Raw genomic sequence first — 17,210 nt, 5'->3', positions numbered from 1 at the left:
CCAAACGCAACTCTTAAATGTATTCATAGTTACGGTATTATAAAACTGATTTGATGGTGATATTTTTAACTGGAATTGAAGAGTTGATTCTGCACCAGATGGAGGCACATCCAGCGGCCAGCAGGCTGAGGTGATTGCTGATAGCGCTCAGTAAAACATGATGCCAAAGAGCAAAAAAGAGAAATAAATTGTAATAATTATAATGTAATAAAAAAAGTAATTATAATATATATATATATATATATATATATATATATATATATATATATATATATATATATATATATATATATATATATATATATATATATATATATATATATATATTTTTTTTTTTTTTTTTTTCAGTTATTATTGCAGTTATTACTGGTTCAAATTTTATTTTATGTGCTGCTTAGGATTTTTTGTGTGCTGACAACGCATGAGCAGTACCAGATACACGCAGGTTACAAGGTGCATTTCATTGAGAACCACTGAAATAATAAATAATTTTGGATTTCAGGGTAAATCAGGGGAGCCTGGCCCAACAGGAGACCGAGGTCACCCGGGTGCACCAGGTGTGCCTGGAGAGCACGGTTTACCTGGAGCTGCTGGGAAAGAGGGTGGAAAGGTGAGTTGCAGTTTCAATACAAATATTATCGTCTAACAAACTAAATATTTTTGTTTCAATTATTCCTTTTACACTGCTGGTAATATATCTATACCCCTACTTCTCTTTGTATTAGGGGGATCCTGGTTTACCTGGGACATCTGGAAAAAGTGGTCCAACAGGACTGAAAGGGTTCAGAGGGAGCAGAGGAGTCCCTGGAGTAATGGTATGACATACATATATAACCACTAACAGACAGTATATCCGTGTTCATATTTTAGTGAACATCTTTCTGTAAATGGCCATTTTTTGTTAGATAAAATGCTTGGTTTGCATTTGCAGGGACCCCCTGGTCTGAAAGGAGCAACAGGACCTGGTGGATCCGCCGGATCTGTGGTGAGTTTGGGCACTGCAGTTCTTAGTTACAGTTGCATTAACTTTAACTCTGCCATCAGGATTTCTATTCCTGTTCACCAATAGATAGATAGACCATTTTCCCTCAGTATAGACCATTTTCCCTCAGTATGTGTGTACACATAGACTTTTTTAAGGGCTATAATGTTGGCTGCAGGGGCCATCAGGAGAAAGGGGCCCTCCAGGACCAGCTGGTGCAATTGGACAGCCCGGCCGTGCCGGAGCCATTGGAGGACCAGGACCAATGGGAGAGAAGGGGGAGCCTGTAATTATTAGCACGATTTCTCTAATGCTGCAGTTGTTTTTTTTAAGATAACATTTTTTCTGGTGACGTTGAATTTGATTTTAGATACCAACTTGAAATAATTTTCAAATGTAAAAAAACTAATGCTTGCACATATTCATTCATGGAAAACACATTGCTCCTTGCTTCTGTCTGCGTCGCTTGTATTCTTATTGATCATTTTAAAAATTTGCACATTATTTGTCTCAGGGAGAGAAGGGCCCAATTGGACCAGCAGGTCAGGATGGGGATCAGGGTCCAGTAGGAATGCCAGGAGCTACAGGGCCGGCAGGACCTTCAGGCGATGATGGGGATAAGGTAAAGCATGAATAATGGGTTACAGCTGGAAAAAGACCAGTTAAGTTTTTTCATTTCAATATCCAATTAGGTGTTTTTTTTTCTAAATATCTCATGTCTTCCTGTAATTAGTCTCAGAGTTACTATTAGAGGTGCTCAAAATTGATTTGTATTTAATCTTCCGACAGTAAAGGAGAAATAAAAAGAAACCTCCTCTGTGAAACAAGCTTTCACTTCTACTTTAAAATGAGGTGAAAGGAATTACACAACTGACATTAAAGCTGTTTATTTTTGTTTAGCTTTGCATGTTAGCAATTAGCATGGCATTTATGGTCAGCATTGTCTCCTGTAAACAGCAGTAGTCAGTCAGTTTCAGCTGTACACCACTTTTAGCTTCAACCCTCCGATAAATATAAATAGAACAAAAAACTTAAATTAATTCAGGCTTTCTGCTGAAGCAACTGCTGAAAATTGGTATTAGCAGATTGATCAGTCAACATGGTGTGAAATATAGCTTTCTTTTCATTCAATTCTTACCACTCAAACATTGTCTGATCGTATTCAGATACTTTGATATTACTCAGGTTAATTTGTAAATTTAAGTCTTCCTCCGACAGTAACCATTTCCATCCTGCAAATTGATCTTGTTGCTGAAAATGCTACTCCTTGGTAAGATTGCACTTTTGAGTTTGTAACCGTCTTAATTTGGTCTGACTCTGAACATCTACTTGGTTTGTGTCTACTGTTACCATGGCGGCACTCCAAGTCAGCGGCCAAGAGCAGCTCCTCTCGACAAATTTCACAAAATGTGCCACTTAAAACAACACAAACTAGACATCAAACCCGCATCAATGATTGCCAACGTCTGCTGGAGCTACGGTCAGAAAATGTTTTAAATGCTGACATTTTTGACCATTTAAAAGCTGCAGAGTGCTATGGACGGATAACAGCAACACAACAGCGGAAAATAAGGGACAGAGGAGGCGATGCGTGAGACGGAGAAAGCGAGGCTGCAGAAGGGGGCTAACTGCGAAGCTAAAGAGAGATTCCCACAAGGGGATGATGCTGTACCGCACCAATAAAAAAAAAAAGAGCTCTGCGTGAATGTAAACTCCTCTGAAACTGTTCCCAGGCAATCTTCGGTATCTAAGGGGAAGCCTAGCCCTCTGCAGGTGAAAATGAGGAGAGCACTCTAGATGTTTCCCTGCAAAATGCTGAAACATCCCCAGCTGGCTCCTCCCTGCCCCCTCCAGCTTCCACACCTTCTCCAGCATCATCCGTCGCTGCTAAACCTGCCAATGGCTCCACTGCTGCTTCAACCACGGCAGCCTCTTCAACCCAGGGGGCTACCACCCTCACAGCATCATCTTCTTCCACCCCTGAGAAGCGAGTGCTTCAGGAGCTGCAGGCAGTAGTAGCAGCTCAACAACAACAACAACTGCTGCTTACCTTATCAAGGCTGCACTTTAGGAAATGAAATGATCTAGAGAGCTGTTCTAAACGAAATTTATTTTTGTTTACACTTGTGTATACAAAATGACAAAATAAATCGTTCTAAGTCTACTGTCTAGTTTGGTCACCATTCAGCAATATGATGTGTGTTTGTGTCAACAGGGCGAGCAGGGAGGACCTGGACAGAAAGGCAGCAAAGGAGACAAAGGGGAATCAGTGAGTATCTAGATAAAGACATACTTCAGTGTAAACTGTTATTGTCAGCTGATCAAAATATGTCTGCTTCTTTAACAGGGCCCCCCAGGTTCTACTGGCATTCAGGGGCCTGTTGGTCAGCCAGGACTTCCAGTGAGTCGTCACCTCTCCTCTTTTCTTTACAATAGTTTAGCAGCCCAGTACATTAAAGACTATCTATCATCATATCAACCTTTCAGAGCACTCAGGTCTTCTGGTGCTAGTCTACTTTGTACGCCCAGGACCAATCACGGAGAAGCAGCTTTCAGTTATTTATGCACCTCTAATCTGGAACAAACTCCCAAAAAGAGCCAAGAAACTAAATTCATTTAAATCAAGGCTAAACATCCACTGGTTTAGATGTTTTTTAGTAGTCTGCAAAAAAAAAAAAAATCCAGTTGAAAAGTTGCTCTAAAAGGAATATCTTATTATAAATTGGCAATCTCCTTATTATTATCATGTGTATCTGGTTGACATTTTTTTCTTGTGATTTTGTATGATGATAGTGATGTTTTATTGATTTGCTGTGTACTTGATTGATGGTTTTAAATGATTTTATTGCACATTTGTTCTGATTTTTTTAATGGTAGGTATAAAGTAGGACTGAAACAATTTATTGGAAGTATAGTGATTAATCCATTATTGAAATAATAGGGAAATAATTCAGTAATCAATTAATCGTTAACTGGAGTGTAGAGACTCTAGAAAATGCCTTAAGTTGAGAGAGCAACTATATCAAAACTGTAAAAAAAAAAATATATATTTTGCATTTAAGATTTAAAAAATAGTGTTTGTCTATCAACATGCTCTATCCAGAACTGCTCAAGTGGAAACACTTTTGTTTCACCTGGTTTATTTCGTAAAAAATCTTCTTTAAGCAACCTTTCGCTATCCGATTTTTAAACGGTTTTTGGAAATATTATCGACAGATTAATTGATTAGCCAAATAATCGTTAGTTGCAGCCCTAGACTAAAGCTCTTTGGATTGCCTTGCCGCTGGAATGTAATATACAAATACATTTTACGTACTCTCCTATCCTGTAAGTCATGGTTAATAGAGCGAATGCATTTTTTTGTAACATATTTCACAGCATGAAGCAATTTGTTAAGTGATGTTACTACATGATAAAAATTGTATTATTCCTCACATATAATTAGTGGAAAGTAAAGCACTATTGCAAATGCAGTCCTCAGTATAAATTAGAAGTTGTTCACTTCCCTATTTATTAACGCATTGTCCCTAATGCCACTTTAAATGTCACCTGTAACTGTCGTCTTCGGCTTATCAAGCACTGGATCACTGAAGCAGCGGTGTCAGCAGAGACTCCCAGAGTCCCTGGAATGTATGCTGCGTATTGCTCAGCATAAATGTGTTCATAACAAGTTTTGTGTGTGTGACAGGGTGTGGATGGACTGCCGGGTCCCCGAGGCCAGCAGGGCATGTACGGTCCCAAAGGAGATGAGGGATCACGTGGGTTTAAGGGTACCAGAGGGCCGAGGGGATTACAGGTTAGATCTGTAATTTTCAGGCATCCTCAAGGGCTCCATTTGTTTTTTTTGTTTTTTTTATTAATCATTTTTTGTATCATCCAAGGGCATGCCTGGCTTACCCGGAGAAAAGGGAGAGAGTGGACATGTTGGTCTGATGGTGAGCCTTTTCTTTTATTGTATCTGTTTCTAATTTCAACTTGTTTTTATTTATTTATGAATAACTGGAAAAAATGTGCTTCAGGGTCCACCTGGACTACAAGGCCCTAATGGTGCACAAGGACCTATTGGGGGTTTGGTAATTACTTGTGTTATTTTGAATCTTCAGTCCTTATGGAACTTAATTATAGGATTATAACCATAATCTATGTGGCACAGGGACAAACTGGTAGACCTGGGATGATCGGACAGCCTGGTGTTGTTGGGGAAAAGGTAAATATTGGAACAACTCCTGTTTTCACATGAATATCATCCTGGTATTGTCATACTGTTCATACACTCTTTCCTCTTAGGGCGAGGATGGTGAATCAGGTGACCCTGGACCAGTTGGTATTCCAGGAAGGCTTGTGAGTTTGTTTATTGCTTTTGGTCAATACACCTTTGGCTTAAAAACGTTTTTGTTTTACATTTAGATTATATCCCTTTAGTGAACACTCTTCTCTTTGTCCTCTCCCACACTTTACACCTTCTCACTCTTCATAAATATCATAAAGGGTGACAAAGGAGATCAAGGGGAAAAAGGAGATACAGGCCTTCCAGGAGCAGCTGGTCCTCCAGGGGCCAGGGGCATTCCAGGAGAGGATGGAGCAAAGGGCAATGCTGTAAGAGACACCCCCACCATGTGTTCTATGTTGGTATAAAAAAGAAACATATTGTAAGATACACAGCAACATTAGTTGTAAATATATAATTATTATATATAAATTAAGAAACAAACAAAGAATATTCAGCAAATCACTGGATTTAAATGTAGCTCTTTATAATAATACAGTTGACATAAATAAATTTATGAGCCCTATGTAATTTGTTTTTTAATAAACTGAATAATTCTTTTGATGCACTAAACACTGCTGTTAAAAATGTTTATCCCCTCTTACTGGATGACGGCATCCAGTAAGAGGATGAAGACATCCAGGGACTAATTAACCCTATAAAGGGTTAATTATTAACCCTTTATAGGGCACTCAGTGAAATACTTTGAAAATCAAAATTTCAAAAAAATACTGTTATGGGAATCCAGGACAAGGCATTATTACCTTTGTAACATTCAAAAAACATGTAATGTAAAAACAAGACATGCCAACTTGCCCGAAAATATTAAGAAAAATACCAAAGTTGTTTCTATAAGAAATGCCAAAATATAGATCTTGTGCCCGCCCCTTGTGTTGGAGTCCCACTCCCACAGACTGCCACTCTGGGTCTTTGGGCAAAGAGCCTTAACCCTACACTGCTCCACGGGCGCCCGACGGCGGTATAGCCTACTGCTCCCCGAGGGGATGGGTTAAAGGCAGAGGTACATTTCTCTGTGAGATCAATAAAGTTTAATTGTTTTTATTTATTTCATTGAAGAAAGTCCCAATTTTACACCTGAGGGAACAAATCTGATCTATAAGCAAATAGAATTCATAGCCCAGAGGAATGAGGTTTAAACACCATAACTGGGTTGTATTAGGAGATCCTCTCAGCCACTCTCAGCAAGAGGTGATACATACTACAGACCAGTCCAGATCCCTGGTCCTCTGTTGATAAACATAAAGTACACTCACACCTAATCACAATGCATATTTGCCATTTAACACGCACATCACAAGACTGTCTACAATCAACCCTCCAGCAGAGGACAGCAATGACTACTTGGTTTTCCCGACGCAATTCAAAACATCAAATAAAAATAAATGAAATGCTTTAACTCAATCAGTCCAACATAATCTGGGTGCATTGGGACTTTTCCTTGTATTTCTGATCAACTTAAGGTCATTCATTTAGAGTGTCTACCCGCACTCAAATGGCATTGGACCTTATCGATATATTTCGGCTTTATTTTAGATAAATGAAAAACATTTAGAATCAGTAAAAATACGCAAGATAAACGAGAGGACACCAAAAAAAAAAAGAAAAAAAAAGAAAAAAGTCTTTAATAAAAAAATAAATAAAACAGACATAATCAAGCAGTGGGAACTGGGAAACCTCCACCACCTCTGAGTTTAAATCTCGTCTTTTATAAAGGCCAGAAGCAACTGCTACGCTAACCTTAGAGATTGTCAAGAAGAGAACTAAGCTAAACCAAAAAAATGATGGAGGCATGTCAATGTGACATTTAAAACATGAAAAAAAATATATATATTGTAAGTCAATAATGCAATGCTTTGGTGTTTTAACATTTATTCCTTCTGAGTTTAAGGCATAAACCTGTTAAGTGACACTGTATGTATGATGTTTCTATTACATACATTGGCGTACATAAGCTCACTTGGTCCAATTGCAGCGCTGGATCCAGGATAAGAAACAAATAGATTTGTTTTATTGATAACTCCTAATGGACTGGATCTTTACACTCCTGGTTAAACCAATTTGTCATTATCCTTTGCAAATATAGATTTAAAGAGATTCTGTGATATAACCAATGTTTTTTTTTTTCCTTTTGTTGGGAAGTAGTATTAATGTTGTTGAGAACCAGGCAGAATTTTGAAAGGGAATTCAAAAATAATCTTAGGAAATGGGACCCTACAACCATTAAAACTTGGAGCTCATCACTGAAGATAATTATTCAAAACATGAGTAGAAACACCTGGTAAGCAAGTATAGGAAAGGTTTGTTTAAAAATAAATAAGTTCTATGAATATTTTTACACGCTAATTTAAAAACAATGTACATAAATACAGATATTTCTTTATTTTCAAAATTGATACTCTATTTGAATTTAAATTTCTTTTGAGAAATTTCTACTTTCTATTCAAAAAGTGTCATAGTTTGTAGAAATTTTGGGATTATCTCGACTTGGCAACTGCAATATTAACACTGTAGAATAAGCAGAGCAAGTTTTTATATTAACAACTGTCTTGTATAGTATTTTGAAAGATTTTTCTTTCCTCAGGGTCCTATTGGTCTGACTGGTGACCTCGGACAACAGGGAGAAGCTGGACCAAATGTGAGTTTTTGCTGTAAAAAAAAGAAATCCCATTTTAAATTGTGTCCATCTTCCTGTATGACTGGAAAGTGCTTATTGTTCAAACGTTAATGGTATTCATATCATTCTGAAAAATTTTGCAAAACCTAAATCAATTTTTTTTAAATACTTCAAAAGAGGTGCAACAGACAGAAGACTAATCACTACATTTATCACATTCATATAACAAACATGCTGTATTATGCATTTCTGAGAGGCATGTTTGGGAATATTTTACATTTTAGTAAAAAATCCTAATTTATTTTTCAGGATTTTTTTTTTTTTTTTACTAAATATTGTAATTAAGGATGAACTATAAATCTTTGATATAAAACAACTGTTTTAATTCCTAGTTATATGTGCTGACAATGATATAAAATATTACATATAATGACCATTTTTGGCAGAATGGATTTTTCCATTTCAAAAACAACAGTAAAATAAAAAGACAAACTCAATGGCAACCCAACTGTTAAATGTGCGTATTTTTTTTTTCTTTGTTTTGTTTAATCTGCTTGTTTACTGTTTGTATGTGATACAAAATGCATTTCCTTGAAAACTCTTTGTTCCTTGTCATTTTATATCCTGCTGTTTTTCTCTTCATTAGGGTGTTGATGGCCTCCCTGGATCTAAAGGAGACAATGGAGAACCTGGGAAATCTGTAAGTCTCTCCTTGTGAATATGAAATGTCACATCCTTAGAGGCTTTCCATTTGGCTTTCATAGAAGATTTTATCACACAATGGGACGTGATTCTTTTTCCAGGGTCCTCCAGGTCCAACAGGGGAACCTGGACCACCTGGTCCTCCTGGACGGAGGGTTTGTGCCTCTTTTTGTAGCCTGATTGCTCTTTTCTATATTGTTTTGTTAGTTTCATCATTTAACTGTACCACTGAAAATGTGTAGGGACACTTGGGGAAACCTGGGAAGGAAGGCAAAGCAGGCTTGAAGGGATCAAAGGTAAACATTTGAAATCATCTCTTATAAGAACACCTTAACACGGTGTCTGAGAGTCTCCCTTGTGTTTGTCATTTTAGGGCACCCGTGGACTGGAAGGTCCCATTGGGAAGACGGGACCCAGAGGTTCTCAGGGGCATCCAGGAAATCCTGGGCCACAGGGCCTGAGAGGAATCCCTGGCCCTGCAGTAAGTCTTTGTTTCTGTTTTGGAAAGGAAGGAAGAAAGGAAAAAAGGACTGTTTATTATAATTTTTTTTTTGTTTCGCGTATTTCAGGGTGAACAGGGCTTAAATGGGCCACCGGGTCAAGCAGGACCACCTGGTCCCATGGTAAGATCAATTAATTATGGGATTTAGATCAATATTAAAAAGCTTAATGATAATATGCACCTTGACAAAATACTTTCCTTTGGACAGAAGACAACAGTTGTGACCAAAATTTGTATTATTTCTATTGTAATTTGAAAACAAATGAGGGTTTTTAGTTAATTGTCTCAGAGTAAATTATCTGCGTATTTGGAAATCAGGCAAGCTTGTAATAAAAGTGTTTCAAAAGGTTGCATCACACTTTGAAATCAGAACACTGCGAGACAGGGTGCACCAGTCAAAAGTCACAGAACTGCATAGAAGTTCCTGTAGTGTAAAACGAGATAAAGTGTTTGGGATCATTTAAAGCAGAGTTCTCTAACTCCAGCCTTTGAAGGCCAATTTCCTGTAACTTAAGTTGTTTTTATTTAAACCTATATCAAATAATTAGGTTGTTGGGTAGAATCTAGCAAGTTTTACTGAATGCTAATGTAGTAATTTAGCCTTTTATGTTGGATCAGAAACACATTTAATGGCTGAAGGACATCAGTCCCATTGGACTTGGGGTTAAGACCTATATTTTTAAGACTTATGCAAAAGATTGTTTATCAACTTAGTTTAAAATAAAATACATTAATAATAATAAGTTATAACATTTAAAATACATTTAAATAACTTTTGACAGTATTTGGATCTATTTTTAAAGGGAATATTTACATTTATCCACAAAATGACATAAATATGAACATTCTCCCACCTTTCTGCTCAGGTTAATTAAACAACACATTTAATCAGTTTTATCTATGTTTTTGACTCCTAAACCTTTAACTCTTTAGGGTCCACCAGGTCTACCGGGACTGAAGGGAGACCCCGGCAGGAAAGGAGAAAAGGTAAATTTATCACCATGCATACATTCTTTCAATGTGAGCTTTTCATTTTTGTTGTATTAAAACCTAATTCATGATTTCAACAAAGGGACATGGTGGACTTATTGGACTGATAGGACCTCCAGGAGACATTGGAGAGAAGGGTGACAGAGGATTACCAGGAAACCAAGGCCTTCAAGGTCCAAAAGGAGATGAGGTGCAGACAATACTCTCACTTGCACACAAACTTAGAGTCTCAAAATGGAATCTAAATCAGAAAAATGATTTATGTTTTACTGAACTTTCAAAAAAACAGCCAGAATTGTAGAAACACAATACAATAACATACTGTACTGACAAATATAAGGGATAGAAATCCCAAGTCTGGCTTTCTAACTGATATAGAGTCATGTCTTTAGAGATAAGTCACTTGATACTCGAGTCCTAGTCCAGGTAAAAACTCGATGGCTTATAGCTGCATAATCAAACACTACTTTCCTCACTAGCTATGTTTCCATGCTCAAATTTTCCTAAATAGATTGACATGTTTTTGGATTTAAAAAATAATAATAATACCTGAAGAATAAATAATCTGATCCTGACATGTGTTTACTTGCACCAGACTTTGTTCTGGTTAATAAAGCTCTGACATGACCAGAGTTGTCATATTTTACTAAATCAACCACATAAAAACAGTATTGTCCATGTGGAAAGACCAAATAAATCACCAAAGTGGGTTAGTTCAGATTGTTCTGATTATCCAAAATAGACAACAATGAATTTAATGAACTGAAACAATGATTAACATGTATCATTGACATGTCCTTATTACCTATTAAATGTTCTCCTCAGTTAAATTAAAAAAGTGTTTGATTAAATGTAAAATCCAAAAACTAGACACACAAAAAATATTTTCCTACGCTTTTGAATTGTGTAAGCGAAGCAATCTTTGTTACATTTTAGTTACAATATTACATTTTAATCCATTGTTTTAATTAAATGGAATACATTTACATGTATTCCAATTAATTAAAAAGTACGTATTTAGATTGTAGTCACTTTCTGTATAAGCTGCTCATGCTGCACCTCATGTTGAAGTTTTTCTTGGCTGTATAAATAAGTCCATATATAATGATTTTCCTGAGCTTCTCAATGGTAAATCAAGAATCTTACAGATTTGTGACAGCAATTCTATTTTTATGTTTTTTTTTTTTTTTAAGCTTTAGAAGCTTTTATTAAAGAAGCTTTTATTAAAGCTTCTCTGATCTGTATTTATTGTTTTTGTGTATAAAAACAGGGTCCAGTTGGCCCTCCAGGCCCGCCTGGACCTCCTGGCCCCACAGGGTTATCTGTGAGTAAACTAGACAATTACAAAGCTTGTAAACATTTTCAGATTTTCAGATTCTCATTCTGTTTTTTGCATGTCTTTAAACCCCCTGATTTTGTCTAATAGGGTGCTATTGGTCAGAAGGGCTCTAAAGGAAACCTGGTACAGTTGATGTTCATTGTTTTTTTTTATGATTCAACACTTCTTATTTATTGTCAACAGTCTTAGCTACCCTATGTTATGTGTTATGTTGTTTATCATTTAGGGTCCGATTGGTCCTAGAGGAGATACCGGCCCTGCAGGGCCTCCAGGACCACCGGTGAGTTCTGCTAAAAAAATAAATAAATCACCTCGCCTAGGTTTATTTTAACTTACACAAATATATGTATACCATTACCTCTATTCATTTTCTGTTTGTATTCATTAAGGCTCTGACTAAACCTCTTCTGTTTTTCCTCTCATTAGGGACGAGCTGCTGTCGGTTTTTCACCTCAACCAGAGAGAGGACGAAGAAGAAGAACTCAGACTGTGGTAGATGGAGCCACGCTTGAGGAAGAGGAGGACACCATAGATGGAGAAGAGGAGGAAGGCTGGGTGCAGGGTGACCAAGCCGTGCAGGATGGGTTGGAGAAGAATAAAGAAGGTCAAGGCATGGAAGAAGTGTTTGCTTCGCTTTCCTCCATGAAAGTTGAGGTTGAAGGACTGCGTAACCCACAGGGGACATTCCACAGCCCTGCTCGTACCTGCAAAGAGCTCTGGCTCCTCCATCCAGAGCTCCCCAGTGGTACATTATTATTACAAGGTCTTTACTCTTTGACCTTTTCTGTTTAAATATCAATAACCTTTAAGTCTTTGTTATGAACTATGGCTCTGCAGGGGAGTACTGGATAGACCCCAACCAGGGCTGCCACAGAGACGCTTTCAAAGCTTTCTGTAACTTTACTGCTCAGGGTGAAACCTGTTTGTATCCTGACAAAAAGTTTCAGTCGGTTAGTTTTTACACCTTTTTGTTAGAGTCAATGAAATCATCCCGTTTTATAGCATTACAAGCTAATAATGTCTTTTTCCCAACAGGTGAAACTAGCAGGCTGGAAAGGGGAAAAACCCGGAACCTGGTACAGTAAATTCAGGAAAGGAAAACAGGTAAAACATGATACATAATTATAAATCAATGCATTTTTCTTATTTTTTTGTTTCGTTTCTTGTTAATTTAAAGAGAATATTTCATTTCTTTGTAATTTTTATGATTTTTGTACTAGAGAGTTTATGAGGATAAGAAAATAATCTAAACATCTGTACTTTCCCTGACAAAGAAAAGTCAGTCCAGTTTTTTAGCAGTCATGATTCCCTGAAAAGCTTGACCCTTTTTCTAGTATTAATTCCAAGCTTTTGTACAAGTTCTTTTACCAAATGCATCATATGGTGCATGTAATGGTGCTATTTTCCATTACAGCAGGGAGGAAATGGAAATTGTCTGCTTAGATTGGTTGTTGGAGAATATTGGTAAGTAAATAAGTAGGAAGTCAGGACTGATTGATATGCTCGTTGCAGCCCTATTTTAGCATTTTAGTTAGGAAAACAAACACAGGATGCCAGTTTACATAATTAGAGGCAATGGATTATTTTGAAAGTTTGAGTATTTGAAGTTTGAGGAGAGAAACATGCGCTCTGATGGATATATCCTCCACTAAACAAATAAAATCCCACATGAAAGCTTTGTACTACTGGACTGTCCTCATCATTTGTATTGCAGCCCTCCAATCACGGTTTACATTCTATGCTCTCTCTGCATCAGGACTGGGTATTTAAACATGCTTTTATGCTTGCAGAATTCCTAATAGACAATTGTTCCAATTTTTTCATTCTTTGCGACCAAAATTCAAATATTGGACTTGTGTGACCCGGAATAGTACCTTTCTTAAGCCATTCGTACCTCTTGGAATTCTCAAAAAAAACAGGGGTGGAGCAACAGTTCCAATTGGTCAGGGTTGGCAAATATAAACATCTAAAGACATAATTTGGCCCATGATATCACTACATGCTACAGACTGTTAAAAATTGGAAATAAATGACTGTCACTCTTGGCTGGGAGGAAAAAGCTTGGTAAATGTTGGAAACAAATGTGTTTTCTATGTGTAGTGTTGCAAGCTTGCCGTTGTTCTGTCACTTCAGCATACGCGTAGCACAAATTTAAGAGAATAACATACAGCAAGTCTTCTAGGCTACTTTATTTATGTGTGATATAATTAACAAAAGTAGTAGTTGAAGATAAACACATATACTTACCAGAATAGAACACCAAAAGTCAACGAGGGTTGTTTATTTATGTGTGATTTAATAAACAAAGAGTTGTAGTCGGAGGTACACCCTGACATAGCAGCTAACCAGTTAGATTGTCATACACTTATTTATGGCTGTATGACACCCTGATGTAGCAGTTAACCTTAATTACTTACTTTTTGTTGTGTATGGTGAACTGACAGCTCCTTACGTATTAACTATATGTAGGCCACTCTGACGACGTATACATAACTGACAGAACATAATCTGTGCCCTGAATCATCCAGGTATGGGGAGAAAAGCTGCACAGTATAAAAAATGCAAACAATTTTTACATTTTTATGTCAACCAACAGCTGCATAATGATGTGGTATGTTATGACAAGGAAGATGAAAACAGGGAAGCTGTTTAAGTCTTAGGGAAGTCATATTTAAATGTCAAATCATTCTGGCCTAAACATGTATATAAATGTTTATCAGACTATATTGTCCCAAAAGTTGGAACATTTCTATTTTTAAAAAATCCTGTCTTAAAATCAGTGTTTTTGTTTTCGTTATCTTATGCAGGCCAGTTAGTTATACGTCACCTTGGACACCTAAATTTGGCCAACCATATATCAGTGGTCATCTGTCAGTCAAATATTTTCAGTCATAGCATCTTGATTCATATGTCGCAGCTAATATACGCAACAGTTGAAATAAGAAATAAGAATCATTTACTTTCCCATTGAGTTACGTCCCAGTTTTCATGGGGATGGACGTCTTTGGCAGGCGTAGAGCTAACAGAACTGGCAGCGTTGCGAGGCAAGGTCTCAAACATGTACGGCTGTAAGCCTTCTACACCAAATGAAGCTTCTGCCGCCCTGGCGTCCTTTTCCAAAACATCTTTGTCCCCGCTTTCCCCCCTTCTAAATGAAAAACGTATGACGGAGGAGTCTCATCCATGACCTCTGAAACAAAAATCTCCTCCTTTTGCATGTTTCCACTGTCCATAGCGTTCCTTCACAGTGTTGTTTCTAAGTGCTACTTGGTCCCAATGTACTTTCCCATTGGGAACCTACTAGCACTAAGTTGTTAACTGGTTAGCAAGATGCTTCCGACAAACAGGCCACAACCAAACTTGCTTGCGAACCTTCTGCCACAACAATCCTACCCCTTTGTTAAACGACCAATCACATTCACTTTATTGACTCGTGTAAAGTCGGGCGCCACTCGGGAGAATTCGGGAACGCAACGGTTGGAACAGCCGTTTCCCTACGACTTCAAAAGGTAAAATGGAGGATGTTCTTTTTCCTGGTTGGATCATCAAAATTAGTGGTCCTCCTAATTGTCAATCATTCTGGTGATATGTTAACGTAAGGCTGTCCTACGTGCGACCCCATTTTCACTTACCGGTGGTTAGTCTGACATTGTGGAAAAATTGCAAATCTTCTTCAGGAAAGTAAGTTTTTATGAGTGATGCAAACAGCCACTTTTTAAGCAGAGTGTGCATAAGGAGAAATGGACTTGTGCATGCTCTAACACGTGGTTAATAGGGGTTCCCTCTCCGGCACGGGTACAGGGTTGTACATGTGCATTTCTTTTTAAAGTGGAAAGGGTAGGTCTTTTCAGAAATTTGCAAAAATCTTCTTAGAAGATTGATGGAGGCTGCTAAAGACCCAAGCCTTGGGCCAGTGTTCACCCTGAAATTCAAAGTCTAGCTGTGGCAGGGTTAATGTTAAATGTGGCTACCAGATATGGAAAGTCATACTGTGAAAGATGTTTCTACAAAGTATAGACCCAGGGGCCAGAGTACATCAGTAGGTTGCACATTTCCTGGTTTTATTTGTAAAACATTTTAAAAATGATGAATAATGTTACTTCTACTTCAGAACTATGCTCCACATTTTGTTTGCGAATCATGTGACAAAACTCATAGAAATTTGTGGTCATAGCGTAAAAACCTTGGTCAACGTTTAAGAAATATGAACAATGCTGATAGTATTGTGATCAAACATTAATATGTTCAGAAATAATTTCTGTTTTCATTGTTTCTCTATTGTCTTTGAGAATGATAAATTCTTCATTTTCTTTCTCTCTCCCAGTTTTCATACTCTGGATCAGATGGCGTCTCGATCCACATTGTTCAGTTGACCTTCCTGAAGCTTCTCAGTGCAACAGCCAGGCAGACGTTCACCTACCACTGCCTGAACTCTGCTGCCTGGCTTCACACCAACACCTACAGCTACGAACATGCACTGCGCTTCAGAGGCAGCAACGGTGAAGAGCTGACTCATGAAAATACACATTACATCAGTGCAGTGTATGATGGCTGCCAGGTAAGTAATGTTGTGATATAGAAAGCAAATATGCATAAAGGTGTTTGGATTTTAATTGTCAACTATTCTGCAGACACGCTCGGGACAGGAGAGGACCGTTTTGGAATTTGATTCTCCGATGTCTCAAACTCTCCCCATTATCGACGTAGCCGTGTCTGATTTTGGAAAGGGGAACCAGAAATTTGGTTTCCAAGTTGGCCCAGTTTGCTTCAATGGTTAATGATTGTGGAAATGCCAAGAACAGGATTAATTATTTAAAAAAGAGCCATTGACATTTTTTACATGCAGGGAGAACACAACTTTAAAGGCCATTAAATCAGTACAATAAAGAGTGTTTTCTGGTGCATTCATGCATTCACTTCGTCTGTGCTTTACACAGCTGCCGTTAAAGGATGCTGCAGTGATTCAGCCAACTCTGGACTCGCACTCATTGTTATAAATAGAAGGACACACCTTTTTTAACATCCTTACTCTCAATTTTCTTTTGTTTTTGAAGGAGCGTGTTCTGCTCTGTCTTCTCTGGCTCCGTTTTGATAAGGACTTTTTAAAAGAAAAAATATTTTTGCAGCACCAATCTATCTCCTATTATTTGTAAGAGAATAAAGGTGCAAGACTAAAAAGACAGGTGCTAATGGTGATGTTTAATCCACTAAAGAAAACTGAAACTGTCAGCTTTTACAAATCAGTTTTGAGTTATTTCTTGTATACAATTACTCAGGACATGAGAAATTGTCTGGTTACTAAAATTGAGCAATTCCAGCTTAAATGGTGATCAGCCAGTTGGAAACAAAATATTGTTCTTTTATCTTACCACTTAATGCACTGTACCAGAAAGAAGAAATAATAACACTTTTCTGTGTGGACACTGATACCAAGAGAAAAAGGGCCATTGTTGGCTACTTTACCTTTGAATGAGATGTTTAGATTTAAGCCAAAGGAAGAACAGAAATTTTAGGAGCTATTTAGAAATAAACTAGCGTATCTGCTGTTGATTTAGTCTATTTCATTAGAGCGAAAGAGTGATAGACTTTCAGTCGATAAGTAAAGAGGTTAACATTTTACAGCAAACCTCCATTTTATCATTTTGTTCTTACAACCTGGGCCTGAAAGTACAAATACAGCAGAAAAGGTTTACATTTATAGCTTTCATGAACTTTATTTAATTAATTTTCAAAACAGATTTGTTCCTGTTGACAGTTTCAGATATTTTATTGTTCTCATCAAACCTCAATTTG

At 37.4% G+C, this 17,210-nt stretch overlaps 1 protein-coding gene across 1 annotated transcript in view; it reads left to right on the top strand.

The window, feature by feature from the left end:
* LOC119783684 (collagen alpha-1(XI) chain-like) overlaps positions 1-16,515 on the top strand; it is a 74,029-nt gene extending 57,514 nt beyond the window's left edge. The window contains exons 38-66 of the mRNA XM_038285313.1: positions 503-610; positions 726-815; positions 932-985; positions 1,161-1,268; positions 1,497-1,604; positions 3,198-3,251; positions 3,330-3,383; positions 4,671-4,778; positions 4,864-4,917; positions 5,002-5,055; positions 5,136-5,189; positions 5,270-5,323; positions 5,471-5,578; positions 7,852-7,905; positions 8,531-8,584; positions 8,688-8,741; positions 8,829-8,882; positions 8,960-9,067; positions 9,156-9,209; positions 10,022-10,075; positions 10,161-10,268; positions 11,349-11,402; positions 11,505-11,540; positions 11,644-11,697; positions 11,844-12,162; positions 12,255-12,367; positions 12,453-12,521; positions 15,742-15,975; positions 16,049-16,515. Coding sequence (XP_038141241.1) covers positions 503-610; positions 726-815; positions 932-985; positions 1,161-1,268; positions 1,497-1,604; positions 3,198-3,251; positions 3,330-3,383; positions 4,671-4,778; positions 4,864-4,917; positions 5,002-5,055; positions 5,136-5,189; positions 5,270-5,323; positions 5,471-5,578; positions 7,852-7,905; positions 8,531-8,584; positions 8,688-8,741; positions 8,829-8,882; positions 8,960-9,067; positions 9,156-9,209; positions 10,022-10,075; positions 10,161-10,268; positions 11,349-11,402; positions 11,505-11,540; positions 11,644-11,697; positions 11,844-12,162; positions 12,255-12,367; positions 12,453-12,521; positions 15,742-15,975; positions 16,049-16,195 — 2,574 coding nt within the window. The 3' untranslated portion in view covers positions 16,196-16,515. The remainder of the gene's footprint in view (positions 1-502; positions 611-725; positions 816-931; positions 986-1,160; positions 1,269-1,496; positions 1,605-3,197; positions 3,252-3,329; positions 3,384-4,670; positions 4,779-4,863; positions 4,918-5,001; positions 5,056-5,135; positions 5,190-5,269; positions 5,324-5,470; positions 5,579-7,851; positions 7,906-8,530; positions 8,585-8,687; positions 8,742-8,828; positions 8,883-8,959; positions 9,068-9,155; positions 9,210-10,021; positions 10,076-10,160; positions 10,269-11,348; positions 11,403-11,504; positions 11,541-11,643; positions 11,698-11,843; positions 12,163-12,254; positions 12,368-12,452; positions 12,522-15,741; positions 15,976-16,048) is intronic.
* Positions 16,516-17,210: the final 695 nt, after the last annotated feature.

Source organism: Cyprinodon tularosa, unplaced genomic scaffold (genome assembly GCF_016077235.1).
Source record: "Cyprinodon tularosa strain WSP-4 unplaced genomic scaffold, ASM1607723v1 ctg21, whole genome shotgun sequence".
In the NCBI taxonomy this organism is placed as follows: domain Eukaryota; kingdom Metazoa; phylum Chordata; class Actinopteri; order Cyprinodontiformes; family Cyprinodontidae; genus Cyprinodon; species Cyprinodon tularosa.
The sequence above is the reverse complement of the archived record's forward strand: the minus strand, read 5'-3'. Positions and strand labels throughout refer to the sequence as shown.